A 13817-nucleotide genomic window follows, 5' to 3' on the forward strand; every position below is an offset into this window, starting at 1 on the left:
ACCTCTTTCGTTCCCCCATCAGGGCTGGTTTAGTCAGTGTGGCCAAATGTGCAGCAGGAAGGGGCCTTACTTCACCAGAGACCATCTGACTAGCATTCAGTACACCTGCCCCAGAGCTGCACAGGGTCAGAGAGGAGCTGCTTCATGTTTGTCAGGGTACATGACAACATAAAGCGCCAGGGATTCACCTAGGGTGATGAGGTGTCCATTTTTTGACCAGAACAATCGGTGGAAAAGGGACTTCGGCAGCTCCAATCAGTGGTGCTGCCCAGCTAAGGCAGGCTAGTCTCTACCTGTTCTGACACTGCGCTGTGCCCTGGAAGCAGCCAGCAGGTCTGGCTCCTAGGCAGTGGGAGGGGGGCAGGGGTGCCATGGGGCTCCGTGTGATACCCCTGCCCCAAGCACTGGCTCTGCACTCCAGCCACTGGGAGCTGGGGGGGTGCGGGTGGTGTCTGTGGGCAAGAGCCATGTGCAGAGCTGTCTGCGTGCCTGCGCCAAGGAGCCAAACCTGCTGCGGGCCCCTTCTAGGGCCCAGTGCAGTCCATGGTGCCAGGACAGGCAGGAAGCCGGCCTTAGCTCTCCCGCTGACTGAGAGCTGCCAGAAATAAGCCTGTGCCCCAACCTCCCGTCCCAGCCCAGACGCCCCGTCACATGCTGAGCTCCTCATCCCCAGCCCCTTTTCAGATCCAGCACTCCCAGTCCAGAGCCCTCACCCACACCCCAACCCTCTAAATCCCTGGCCCCACCCCCAACCTGGAGTCCCCTCCCGCCCCTAAACCCCTGCCCAGAGCCCTCATTTGCAGCCCCAGCCCTGAGTCCTCAGCTCCTCCCACGCCCAGTGAAAGTGAGTGGGGGGGGGAGAGAGGGGGAGGAACGTAGAGGGGGTGTGTGAGAGTGAGACTAGGGTGTCTGGTTGTGTGATTAGAAAGTTGGGAACCCAAGCGTCACCCCATCTCCCAGGGCTGCTTGCGGCCCTACCTATGGGGTCACTGCCAGTCTCCATCTGTCCCCACTGCACACGGCCGGCCCAGAGAGCGGCACATCCAGGGTCCGCCTAGGCAGCCCTCTTCGCCCCCCCTCAGCTCCGCAGCTGTTCTCGACGCTTCGCTCTCTCCCGGCCCAGGCCCAGCTCAGGCTCTTCTCGCCTCCGCCCTCCGTTGAGTCACACAGACCCCGCTGCTCGCTCGCTACTAGTACATCTCTCACAGCGTCCAGAAACTGCGCATGCGTAGAACCTCACTCGCCGCCCGTCCGGCATTTGAGCACGAGACCACCTCACCATGCGGGCCGTGGGCAGACACATGCGCAGAATGACACAACTAGCGAGTGAACATGGGCAAAGCCTGAGTTGGTCAGTCTACGCATGTGCAAAATAGCTGACCTGCGGCTCTTCCTGTTCTTATTCCCCCTCCCCCAGCTCCCCTCGGGAGCGCATGCGCACGTCGCCCGATCAGTAGTTCCCGATGTGCGCCAGCCCTCCGGAGCCTTTTCGGTTGGCGCACGCGCAGAGCAGTAACGGAGGGGGCGGGCTGGACCGTTCAGTTGGCAGCAGCCGGATTCCTGTCAGCGGCGACCGAGCCCGATCCTGACAGCGCGTGAAGCCCCTAGGCTGGCCCGGCCCGGCCCGCAGTGAGCGCCGCGCGCCCTCTCGGTGTCTCCCCTCCCCACGCCGGGGCGGCGGAGGCAGCAGCGCCCCTCCTCTCGGCGGCCGCCGGGCCGCGAAGCTGCGATGCCCTCGGACTTCATCTCTCTGCTCAGCGCCGACCTCGACCTCGAGTCCCCCAAGTCTCTCTACTCCAAGGGTGAGTGCGGGGGCGGGGTCCGGGCCGCGCTCGGCCCGCGGGACGGGCCGTCGCTTCCCCCGCGNGGCCCCACCCCCCGGCGGGCCGCAGCTCGCCCCGGAGCTGCGCCGAGGCTGCCGAGAACTGGCTCCGGTCCTCGCCCCGCGGGGCCCTAGCTTGGCGGCCGGGCCCGTCCCAGGGAGACCTGCCAGGCGTGGAGCGCTCGGCTCGCAGGGATGCTGCCCGGCGCTGCGATCGCAGGGAAGCCCCGGCCCCAGCGCCAGCGAGGCGCTGAGATTGCAGCGAGGCTGCTCAGGCTGCATTCCTGGCCCGGACACGGTACCCTCAAGAATGTGTCCCGACAGGTTTGTGCGCAAGGGACGCAGCAGCCGGCCCGCCGCGATATCCGCTATGTGATCAGACCCGTGGGCTGAGGCTGATGCTTCTCTCCCCGGCCAGGGCACAGCTGGGCGACTACCTCTGACTTCCCACTGCCATTTCGGAGTGTGCCTGGCGGGCACGCAGACTGTGTGTGTAAACAGTGCTGAAGCTGACATGTTGGCTACGTGCTGGCCTAGGTAGAACGTCTTGGTTGTGACTACAAAACCACTGGATAAAGGGGGAATGGAAACACAGTTTATTCGGATTTTCATAAAGCTGCTGACTAACTCAATGATAAAAACGTTCTTAAATAAACTGCGTCGTTTGAGGGAAAGAGGTGGAATTCTGTTGTGAAGTAGAAACTGGCTAAGAGTCGAAAAACAAAAAGAGTTGAAATACGTGTTTAATTTTCAACATGGCAAGAGAGTTTACGGTGCCCAGCTTTGAGCTAGGACTTGTATTTACCCTGTTAACAGGGAATTTGGAAAAGGGAGTGAACAGGGAGGTGGCAAAGTTTTCAGATGATACCTACAGTCTATTAGGATAGTCAAGATGATAAAAGAATGTATGGAACGTCAGAGCTGGGCTACGTGAATGCATGGCCTGATGTCATGTGAAAGTCCATGTTGGCAAACATATGGTAATAAGGAAATGTACAGTGGGAGGAATAAGTTGAGCTACATGTACGCATAATTGATTGCTAAACTCACTTCTAAATTAAAGATTTGGGTGTTGCTGTGGGCAGCTAAATAAAATATCTAATCATTGTGCAGCAGAGACATGCAAAATACAACTTTTGTATAAAAGGATAGAAAATACTGAGCGTATTTTGCTGCTATATATTATGTCGAAGTAAAAAAATTTTTTAAACTGGAATGAAGGTACCTTAACCCAGTTTTTGAAAGGCAAAAACATCACAGTAATGATGCTATCACCAAAACAAATGTAATAAACCCAGAAAATGCTGACCTAAGACCAAACTTAAAAGAAATCCAGACATGTTAAGGTATGGAAATACATAATTAAGGCACTCAAACAGCTTTAACTCATAGTGGTGCCATTCAGTAACTGTCGAATTGTGACTAGTACGTAATAGTGTTTGTAGTACCAGATTAGATTTAAATGATTTTTAGACATTGAATTTTAATTTTTTCCCCTTATGTCACTACGGGGTGGTGTTCAGGCTGTTTGGATGCCTTAACTATGTATTCCAGTTTGCCTCAGTCCTAGTGAGAATAATAGCAGGTGGTAGATGTTTTGAAAGAGAGTTCACAGGTTATGTTGTCATCAGGGGTTCTCAACCTTGCTCTCTCTGAGGCCCCCCCCTCAACATGCTGTAAAACTCCAGGGCCTGATGCGGGGTGGTGCTCGAAGCAGGGGCCTTGGGCTTATGCGTAGTTTGACTTCTGTTGTGCGGGGAAGGGGCCAGTGGGGCTCAAGCCACCTCCTCATGGTGGGGTCCAGGGAGGGAGTGCCATTTCCACCCCCTGACTCACCTCAGCAGGGCACTAAGCCTGTCTGAGTTGGAGTAGGGGATGCAACCAAAAATTATAACTCAAAGGTGGGGGGCTTAGCTCAAAAAGTTTGAAAACAGATTAGGGTGCAAGAAGGGGGTAGCTAGGGGCTGTGTACACATGGGGTGGTTATAGGTGTGTCTGTGGGGGATTAGGGGCTGTGTGCAGGGAGGGGGATAGCTAGGGGCTGTGTGTGGGCAGGGAATAGCTCAGGGTACAGGGAGGGTGTAACCTCTGGGTGTAGGGAGAGGGGCATTAGGGGCTGTGTGCCGAGAGGACTTCCCTGCAGTCGCTGTTCCTGGAGGGATCTGCCAGCCACGGAGCTGGGTGTCCCCACCTGGGGGGCTCTTACCAGCTGCCTCTGGGGGAATAAAGGAGGCTGCGAGCTGAGGAGCAGCTTCAACCTGAGGCATCAGCAGGAGAGGAGGGAATGCTGCCGCTCCCTATTCCATGGCACCAGTGAGAGCAGCAGTTGTCCCTCGCTGCCTGGCTCCGACTTCCACCTCTCACCTGGCCAGGGGGTGGGGAGAAGAGATGGCGGAGGTGGAGGTGTGGCTCTGCCCTCAGTGCCTCTTAGCTTCAGCCCTGCGTGGAGGCACCAGGGATTGGGGCTCCAGCCCTACGCCTCTTGGCTTCAGCCCCACGGGGAGTGCTGCAGCCCCCTTGAAAGGACACACAGACCCCCGGTTGAGAATTGCTGAACTAGATCTTAGTGGGTTTTAACTACAGTAGGACCTCAGAGTTACAAGCAGCAGAGTTATGAACTAACCAGTCAATCACACACCTCATTTGGAACTGGAAGTAGGCAATCTGGCAGCAGAGACACCCCCGCCCCTCCCCCCCCAAAAAACAACAACAACAAAATACTGTACAGAACAGTACTGTGTTAAATATAAACTACTAAAAAAAAAGGAGAACGTTTAAATTTTTTTTGACAGGGTAAGGAAACTCTTTCTGTGCTGTTTCATTTAAAAGCAGCATTTTTCTTATGCATAGTAAAGTTTCAAAGCTGTATTAAGTCAGTGTTCAGTTGTAAATTTTGAAAGAACAACCATAATGTTTTGTTCAGAGTTACAAACAACTTCAGGAAGGGAGGTTGGTTGTAACTCTGAGGTTCTACTGCATACTTAAAGTTTGAAGAATATAGTGAGATGAAGACTTTATAGAACCAGGAGTGAGGGAAAAGAGAGCTGATTGTCTAGTCAAACTGTCTGTCAGTCACCCAGAGAGGAACTTCCCTTCTGCTGTGCTAAGGGTTCTGGGTAGAGAAGCCTTCTATAAAACTCCTAGGTCCAGAGGCAGAATAAGTTGCAGGGCAGGTAAGGAAGGGTCACATGAAAGAAACTGTGCCAGTTACAAGATCTATAGAGTACTTCGAATGAGTAAATGGACTGATGTTATGGAAAAGTATCCCTTGTTCTTTAGCTTAATTTATTCTACATAAAAAAAATATTAGCACTCTTTTTGCTAAACTCCTCTGAACTGTGTCCTGCTGATTTGTTTGGGGAACCTTGCTGCCATGCTAAGCCACAAAGTTTCTGTTACTTCATTAAGATAATTTAGGACAAAATGGTCAGATACAGGCTGCTAAATTTCTTAAATGAGTCACTTAGCTTTAACTTTTAACCTATAAATGGGCCAATTTATTTATTTTTTTAACAAATTCTCAGAGTATTTGTTTTATTTTTCAAGTGCCATAATTTTCGAGTGGCTATATTTTATTTGTTGTATGTAACAAAGTGGTTGAATCTGCTTGAAGTGCAAAACTGTTCTCAACTGCAATACAATGTATAGACTGGTGCTTCCATAGTGTAATTGATATTCTGATTGCCATCGTTTCTGAAAAAGAGAGCAGAACTTGAAAGGGTCTTCCTGAAATGGATAAAATGACTAGAAATAGGAATAAACATTGAAAAGAATGGGACTATTTAATGTAGAGGAGATTAATAAGATTAGGAGTGATATAGGTTTATAAAATTGGAAAAATTGATTTAAATACAAATCAGACTTTAAATGTAGGTTTATTTAAAAAAATAGAAATTGACAACCTATATTAACGCCTACATTTATTATAATCTACTTTTTTGTATTAGATTTAAAGCAGTACATGTTTGCTGCAAAGCTTTAAAGAAAGTCAGACCACCGAAGTGATGGAAATCACTAAGTACCTTTAACACAGATGCAGAGAATTATTTTCTTAATTTCAGTTTATTCAACTTGTTCAGGTCAATAATTCAAAGTTAAGAAAGTAATTGCCAGTTGAAATATTAGGAGAGTTCCTTCCTCTTAACAATTGCTGAATAAAAGCTTTGTATGAGAGGATGAGATTCCATTATGGCTCAAGTTTTGAAGGCCATGGTGACCAGAAATAATCAGTCCAATCTGTTAACTACAAATATCTCCTTTTGTTTAATAAATCAGTTGTTTTGTATTTAAAAATATGTTTTGACAAACTTTTTTCTTATGGATCTAGCACACTTAAGGTAGTTCTTAATTGAATTTGAATTTCTGTCCAAATCCAACTTGGCAAAGATCTCAAATAAAAAATTAATCGTTCATAAAAAGTTAAGCTATATTGCTTAAATATGTATAGCTATTGTGTATCCTCCTTGTTAGCAAAAAGAAGCACTAAATTTAGTGTAAAGACTATATTTAATTGCAAATCAGCATGTTTTTAATGGTTGCCATCCATTTAGAATTAACCTGTCTTTAGAAAAATAACTGAAGTGCAAATGCAAAATGTGATTAAAATCGATTATTTAAATATAGATTTTCTGCTTCCTGATTTAAATCATGATTAAAACTGGTGATTTAAATCACTTTGATCTAAATCAATTAACCCTCTTATAAAACAATAATATAAAGAAGATATAAGGGTTTCATTTTTATGCTTTATCATACTATAAGAACAAAGGGACATTCAGTTAAATTGAAAGGCAACACATTTAAAGCTAATAAAAGAAAATACTTCTACACAGTGAATAATTAATTTGAGGATGTAATTGCCCCAATTACAGAAAAATACTACTGTTTATGTGGATAATCAAATATCCACCATTATATTAGACTGTATCTTTCTTCTGTCAAACCTCCTGTGATTCAGTGCATAAACTGAAAAACGAGAGAGTTGGGGAAAAAACTGGACATAGTGGGAATGGTCAGAAATTGAGGCATCTATATTTGTGGGTATAGGCTAGGGAGTATTGAAAGGATGAGATTTTATATGATTGCTTTACTGTTATTGAGAAGTGTAGTCATCCTGCAGATCAGAACCCCTCTACCAACCGGATTGAATAATTTAAAACTATACAGTATCGCTGCACTCTTACTGAGACAATTACAGTGTAGTATAATACCCATCTCATAGAATATTGACTATTAATATTTGTACAGTATTTGGAAGTAAAAGCACCACACAGATCATAAATACTAGTTTCCATGTAATTGAGTTCACTTCCAAACCATAGGAAAAATCATCAGAGTTCTAGCAGGAGGATATAAGTACATCCAGAAAGGGCAACAATATAGAAATATTTATATGGTGGTATTGCTGTTGGAACAATAAGTTTTGTGTGTCTGAGTTACATTTTACATGACTTTATCAAACAGAGTCAAATGGTTGGTTTGACACTTCTGATTTAAAATGCAAAGTGCATAAGTTTGAAATGATGGAGAAAAATGTTTCATAGACGATCTTAATAATTTCAAAAGCTTGCTATAGATCATTGGAAGCCCAGAATGAACAGCGAAAATGACTTCTCTTTGTTCAAGATGCTGTAACAAGTGTCAATCTTTGTACTGATTTATAGTTGCCTACTATATCTGTCTCAGTTTGAGTTCTCTTGTTTACATACATTTTTATAAATTGATTTTATTGAGCTTTTGGAAGAGAATATCTTTTCTGCAAAGATAGTATCACTGAATTCTTAGGTTTCAAGCTTCCAGTGCATGTATGGAACTCCCAAAGATAAAAGAAACAAATGCCAGAGGTGTTTTTAAACGCATTTCTGTGGTGCCCATTCCTACATTATCTTGAGAATGTGGTTGTTAGAACCAAGCAAAAAACCTTCAAGGTCTAATGTCCGCAAATCATTGTGAAAAATGATGCCAGATAGCCTCAAAAACAAAAAAACCCCAAAACAAAAAAACCACAACGCATGGCAGAAGAAACACAAATATGTGTTATTTGCATATAGATTATTAAAACCGTGCACTGATAATATATCTAAAGAATATAATAATGGGTCCAACTCCAGACTTTGCAGAACACCATCCTCAAGATTAACAACAAGAATTTTGTCATACAAAGGTACATTAGCAATCCAAGAGACAAACTGCTGGCACATGTACAATGAAAACCTAGAGGTTAGTTGTCCTGTCGTTGGTAGATTTAAGTGCTGTTTTCAATACTATCATTTACTTAATTTTGTTAAACTATTCATTTTAGCCCCTTGAAAGACCACGAAGTACCATGATTGAAACAGTTTGTTGAATGATAGGCCCTAAATCCAAACTCATTAATATCAACTAATGTAATTAATCCTTTAATTTCAACAATTTGCAGAGATATTAAACCGCTTAACAAAATTATGTGCCATATTCTGCTTACCTGTGCTTGTACAATGACAATTACTGGTAAGTCAGGTTTTCTACTGGTGCAAGCAACAGTAGGACTTTGTATTTTTTCTTTCTTTTATTAAATTTCCTTATGTAGTTGTTGTTCTAAAAGTTAGAAACCCAATCTAACCGTAAAAATACATTTTGTAGGATGTATTTGTGCTGCCTTTACAAAGTAATGTATTAATATACTAAATAGCTCTTTTGTATTGAGAGTATTGTATAGGTGCACATGAAATGTTTTCTCTCTCTATTTAAAGCTGTGGCGACTTCATAATCATTTTGATGTTTGTTAGAGAATTGTTGATACAGAAAGACTATCTATCTATCTAATAAACATTTTAGCACTTCATGTAGAGCCTTTTCATACTCCAAGTATTTCAGCGCTTTATCTTAGCGTATGCACAATGTGCCTCAGGTGGCACGTGGCCAAGATTCATCACCAAATTTGGCCCGCTGGTTGGATCATTAGGTTGCCTGGCCTGGGCTGGGTACTGATGGAGAGCATGACATGAATGCTGAGCCATGCTAAAATGAGTTAAATCCCAGTAATACAGTGACTATGTAGTCAAGGAGAAATAGAGCGTCTGTTTTATGTTTACTTATAGCTTTGGATATTAAAATTCGTGTTGAGAAGAGAAAGGTTGGGGAGGATATTGCAATTATCAATTTGTTTGATCCTTATCACCATAGTATCTGAGCATCTCCTAGTTATTTAGAAATAGAAATAATAAAAATAATACTTTAATTTATATTTTTAGTTTTTCTTAGGTACATAGAAGAAAGGAGTTGTCATACTGTATCAGTATCTTGTCTTTAACAGTAGTACTTCTGATGAATGTGCAGGAAAACCAGCTGCGGGCAAAGGTTAGGAAATCTGGCCTTTATGAAGGTCTCATTCTAACTGTAATAGTTAGAGATTGTCTTAATGCCTGAAAATATCCCTATCAAAATTTGTTGGCACTATAACTCTCTCTGTTTGCTATCCATATGAATGTCTAATTCCACTTTGAATCTTGCTAGATTCTTTGTCTCAGTGACATTCTGTGAGAAGGAGTTCCACAATCTAATTACACAGTGTGTAAAAGGCATTTCTTTTAATTAGTTTTGAATTTGCCACCTCACAATTTCTTATTGACTGTTTCTGTGCTCTTGTGTTGAGACAGAGAACAGAAGTGCCAGATCTCTCTTCTTTATACATTTATTGTTTTGTGTACTTCATGTCACTGCTTATTCATCTCCTTTCTAATTTCATCTCTTGTTTGCTTTCTAGTTTGTATGTCTCAATGTGAAGAAACTGAGAAAAAGCTAAATTAAATAAATGAGTTTTGTATTTAGTTCTGGAAGTTGTTAGTTCCATACTCATTCCTATCTTTTGCTGGGTTGAATTCTGTTGTCCAGGTCCAGTTCCTGGGAAATATGTCTCCTCTCGTGAACCTTCTCATATTGATCAATAGTTCTGTTTTTCAAATGAAGTATAGCTGTTGTGGGAGGTCATAGTCACAGAGAGAAATGTGATCTTCCAGGTAGCAAGGACCAATCCATGAAGTGATTTGAATATCAGAACAGAAACCTTGTATAATTAAAGCTGAACTCTATTCAAGTTGACTCTGTTCAAGGGAAGCCAGCACAAAGAACAGCACACCAGAGTGATATGTTCACAGCAACCTGTCTTGCTACAGTGCTTTATGGCACTTGAACCTTTTCAAGGGTGTGTAGCTTGACTCGTGAGTAGCAATAAATAATCAGGCCTGGAGTCATGAATGTGTGATGCCAGGTATATGTTTGATAGGTTGTGGTTCAATTTTCTGCTCAGTTGCCATGGTGGCAGTCACTTCCGTTTACTGTTTGTGCTGTGTATCCAGTAGCACTGAGGAGTCCCAAAGGATCCAAAGATTGAGGGTTGATTTATCAATCTGAGAGCAGATGCCCTCAATTATTGTTGGTATTATAGAGGAGGGAGGTTCTCTGAAGTGCTTTCTTCTTCTTACCAGCTTGATCTCTCTCTCGGGTTCATCCTTACGCTCTGCTCTTCACTCAGGTATTTGTTATGGCCTTGTTTAGGACCGTGTTTTGTTTTTTATGTAAAGAAAATGAGGAACAGGATAATATCAGCATACTGCTGGCACTTCATCCTATATTTTCTCAATGTCTCACCAGCTTTCCCAACAGCTTCAGAAGATGTTGAATAACGTGGGGGTAAAGAATTGACTCTTGTGGGACTCTGCAGTTGAGGGTTTCACAGGTAGAGGAAAAGTTCTATAAAATGATCGTTCATGCTTAATCTGAGAGGAAGATCCCGGGTCATTTCAGATCCTTCCTGTTCAGTGCTACAACTCCTTGCAAGGACAGGAATATTTGGTGATCAATAAAACTAAACATAGCAGCGAAGTCCACTGGGGTATGTATGATGTATTTTCCTTGTCTCTAGGCAGGAGGAGATAGTCCACCAGAATAATATGCTGTCTCAGTACCATATCCTAATGTGAAACCTGAATGATAGAAATTCAGCATACTGGTAAATAACAGATGGGTCTGATTACTGTCTTTTGCTAGTTTCTTGATTAACTTAGAAAATGGGAGGTTAGATGTTGAGCTATAGTGATTGACCTGCGCCAACTGGATTGCACTAGAAATTTCAGTCTTGTGTGCTTGCTGTCAATTCTTTCATGACTACTACTTGGTCATAGGGCTAAATTTTTGAAAGGAAGGGATTTGTGACTATGGTTTTGCCCTTGGCTTGGTTTTGTTGGCCTCTGGTGTTATTCCAAAAGCCGGTGATTTACTCCGTGAAATATGATAACTCCTTACATCTGGAGATGTTACGTTCTTGAGTTGAGTAGAGGCAGTTAGGGATTTTAAACTGACTTATGGTTTGGGAAGGTTCTGCAGGATATGATTTCCTGCCTTTGTGGCAAAGGAATAAAGATAGGCCCTACACCTCCCTTACTCTCAAAGAGTATTTTATGGTCTTCAGCTTCATCTGGACCAGCAACAGAAATCTTATGTTCTGTCTCATGTGAATGATAGCATCTTCTTCCCCTGATCACACTGCAGAATCAGTATTCTGTATGGTTTGAGACTTTAAAACAGACTTCAAACCTAGAAGTGAAAATACTTTCAAGTAAGCTGTCTGTAAGTGAAAAGCAGTATTTTCAAAATAACTTAATTCCCTAAAGTAGACATTACATGTTAATCTTTTGTAAATATGCAAACTTATTTCAGGTATTAATGTGCATGGTGATTTAAACTTTTATTTCATAGATATAAACAAAGTTTACAGTTAATATTAGAAGAAGGATTGCAACTTGCTGATAATGTGGCAGTAAGCCAAGAACTGCAAAAACTTACTGGAGTGTGTCTATGTTGGCTGTAACCATAGAAACTCTAAACCTGATCAAATTGCAGGTACTCTCTTTGGCTTTACATTTGTTCATTAGACTTTCTGATTAAATTAATAAGGACATAGTACTAGACATCTATTGTCAATAATAAATTCATTAGTTGACCTCAAACAGGTGATGTATGTTGACTTACTAAATAAGTTTCACCAGCTTTTTGGGCATCATCATAACAGTGGCTATGGTTGAGCAGAAAGCATAATAGCTTTTTTTAGTTTTAAATTAAAGAGATGTTGCCAATTTAGTCAAGACTTGAAATCTAAATTTTAATTTATGCAGAGAGGGCTTTTAAAATGCTAATGGAAATGAAACTTTAAAAAAAAATTTGAATGTGAATACTTTCCTGCAGTGGAGCTTAAAGGTGAAATTGACCAGTTGAGTTTCATTGTCCATTTTAAGAGAAAAGCAAATGGAATAATTGAGAATTAAAAAAAAAAAAAAAATCTAATTTAACTTTCCTGTAATAATGTAGTAAAACACAACTAAGGTTACCTTTAACATAACTAAAGTTTATACAAAAAGTTCATTTGTATAAAAGTTCACATGTATTCTTTTTCATTAGGAAATATTTGTAGCTAGATAACTAGGTTTGAATTAAGGTAGGAACGCTATATACAATTTTGGAATAAAACACATAGGTAATTCAGACCCGGAGTGTATTTGAGCTCAAAAGCAGATGCTTGTAATCAAGGGATGTTTTAGACCGGGGCTCAAACTTTTGTAGAGAGGGCTGTGTTATATTTTTTTAATTAGTCTGGGCAAGGGTAAAAATCTAGGTGATGTACTCCCCTCAAGCACTGCAGAACTCCCAGTAATAGTAACAGAAGGCTTTCCCAGAAATAAAAGAGAATTTTGCCTTTTTGTCAGGGTGGATTTGATTTAAATCACTAGTCAGGAAGACTCGATTTAATCATGGATTTCTACATAGAAGTGAATTCTTGTTGGTTGTTACAACTTTAGTACATATTCTTCACAACTCAGAGATAGATGTAGGTTTCATTTTTAGAAGGTACATGCTATACATTTTTAAAGTGATTTATTTTGAAAACTTCAGATGAATTTTACAGTTATATCAGAAAATGAATGATTGTTTGGTTATTTCATTTACCAAAGGTAATTGAAGCAGATATTTATGAATTCAATGGGTAGTGAACTATCTCCAGTTCAACAGGTTAATCATTAATGTTTGGAGGATTTTCTTGCTATGCTGTATTAAGAGGAGAAAAATCACAAACATTTAAATTGTTGTATTTAACTGAAACAACAACGTTATGTATTCTGGATTTTTTTTCTTCAACAGCAAACATATAATATTTTAACAAAACAAGCATATGAATTTTTGAATTTAAACATTCAAGTTTTTTTTCTAAATCTAGTTTGTTTTTGTTAAAATTGTTTTAACTAAAATAGTTAAATCAAATATTTAAAAAAAAAAAAACAACAAAAATTAAATTGACTGTATCAGCCAGATCAACATGAGAAACTTAAAATATTGGCTTCTGCAGCTAACTCAGTCATCTTCACCTTCATTTTCCTGTTTGTCCATAATCTGGAAAAGAAAAACAAGCTTTCCTGCTTTTTCAGGTCCCAAACGATTTCTCAGTTTGGAATGGATTAGTCCAAAGGAAGAAGATATTCTTTCTACTCTGGGAGAAGAAGTGATATATATAAAATTTCTTGAATGGTTCACCCTTAGCTCTGAAGCTTATAGTTGGCATCATGGAGGGATGATTGCTGGATGTTCATGTCATAGCCGGCTCCTCTTCTTCAGCAGTTAAAGTTTGACCCTGGTACCGAGTATTGAGAATATTTGGAAGAAAATGAAATGGAGATAGTGCTTGTTGCATTTGTTTTTTTTAATGCTTTGTAATTTAACTCTGTCATTGCATATTTCTCTTTTTAACATCTTACTCAATTCCTTCCAAATTTCAACAGCGTCAGCAATAGAACAGCTATTTCCCTGCGTTTTGTTCAAGACCACAAAAATAGGCTTTAGGGCACTCAGCACGTGTTCAACATTTCTCTTAAGCCCAATGTTGAGAACTTTAGCTGTGACAGTGTCATCTGTTTTTTCACGATTTGTTCACAAACTGTCATCAGATTAGGCCAGTTCTTGATATAGT

At 41.6% G+C, this 13817-nt stretch overlaps 1 protein-coding gene across 7 annotated transcripts in view; it reads left to right on the forward strand.

The window, feature by feature from the left end:
• NFAT5 (nuclear factor of activated T cells 5) overlaps window positions 1–13817 on the forward strand; it is a 174445-nt gene that overhangs the window by 21423 nt on the left and 139205 nt on the right. For 4 of the 7 annotated variants that reach the window (XM_075073805.1, XM_075073804.1, XM_075073806.1 and 1 more), the window contains exon 1: window positions 1158–1802. The exons of 2 other annotated variants lie outside the window; for them this stretch is intronic. Coding sequence is in view for 1 of the 5 variants with exons in the window: in XM_075073804.1 (XP_074929905.1) it covers window positions 1730–1802 (73 nt within the window). In the remaining 4 variants the exon portion in view is untranslated. Of the gene's footprint in view, window positions 1–1156; window positions 1803–13817 lie in introns of those variants that run through there. One more of the 7 variants, XM_075073807.1, reaches the window with a different exon arrangement.

The sequence above is a fragment of the Chelonoidis abingdonii genome, chromosome 19 (genome assembly GCF_003597395.2).
Source record: "Chelonoidis abingdonii isolate Lonesome George chromosome 19, CheloAbing_2.0, whole genome shotgun sequence".
NCBI classification, from domain to species: domain Eukaryota; kingdom Metazoa; phylum Chordata; order Testudines; family Testudinidae; genus Chelonoidis; species Chelonoidis abingdonii.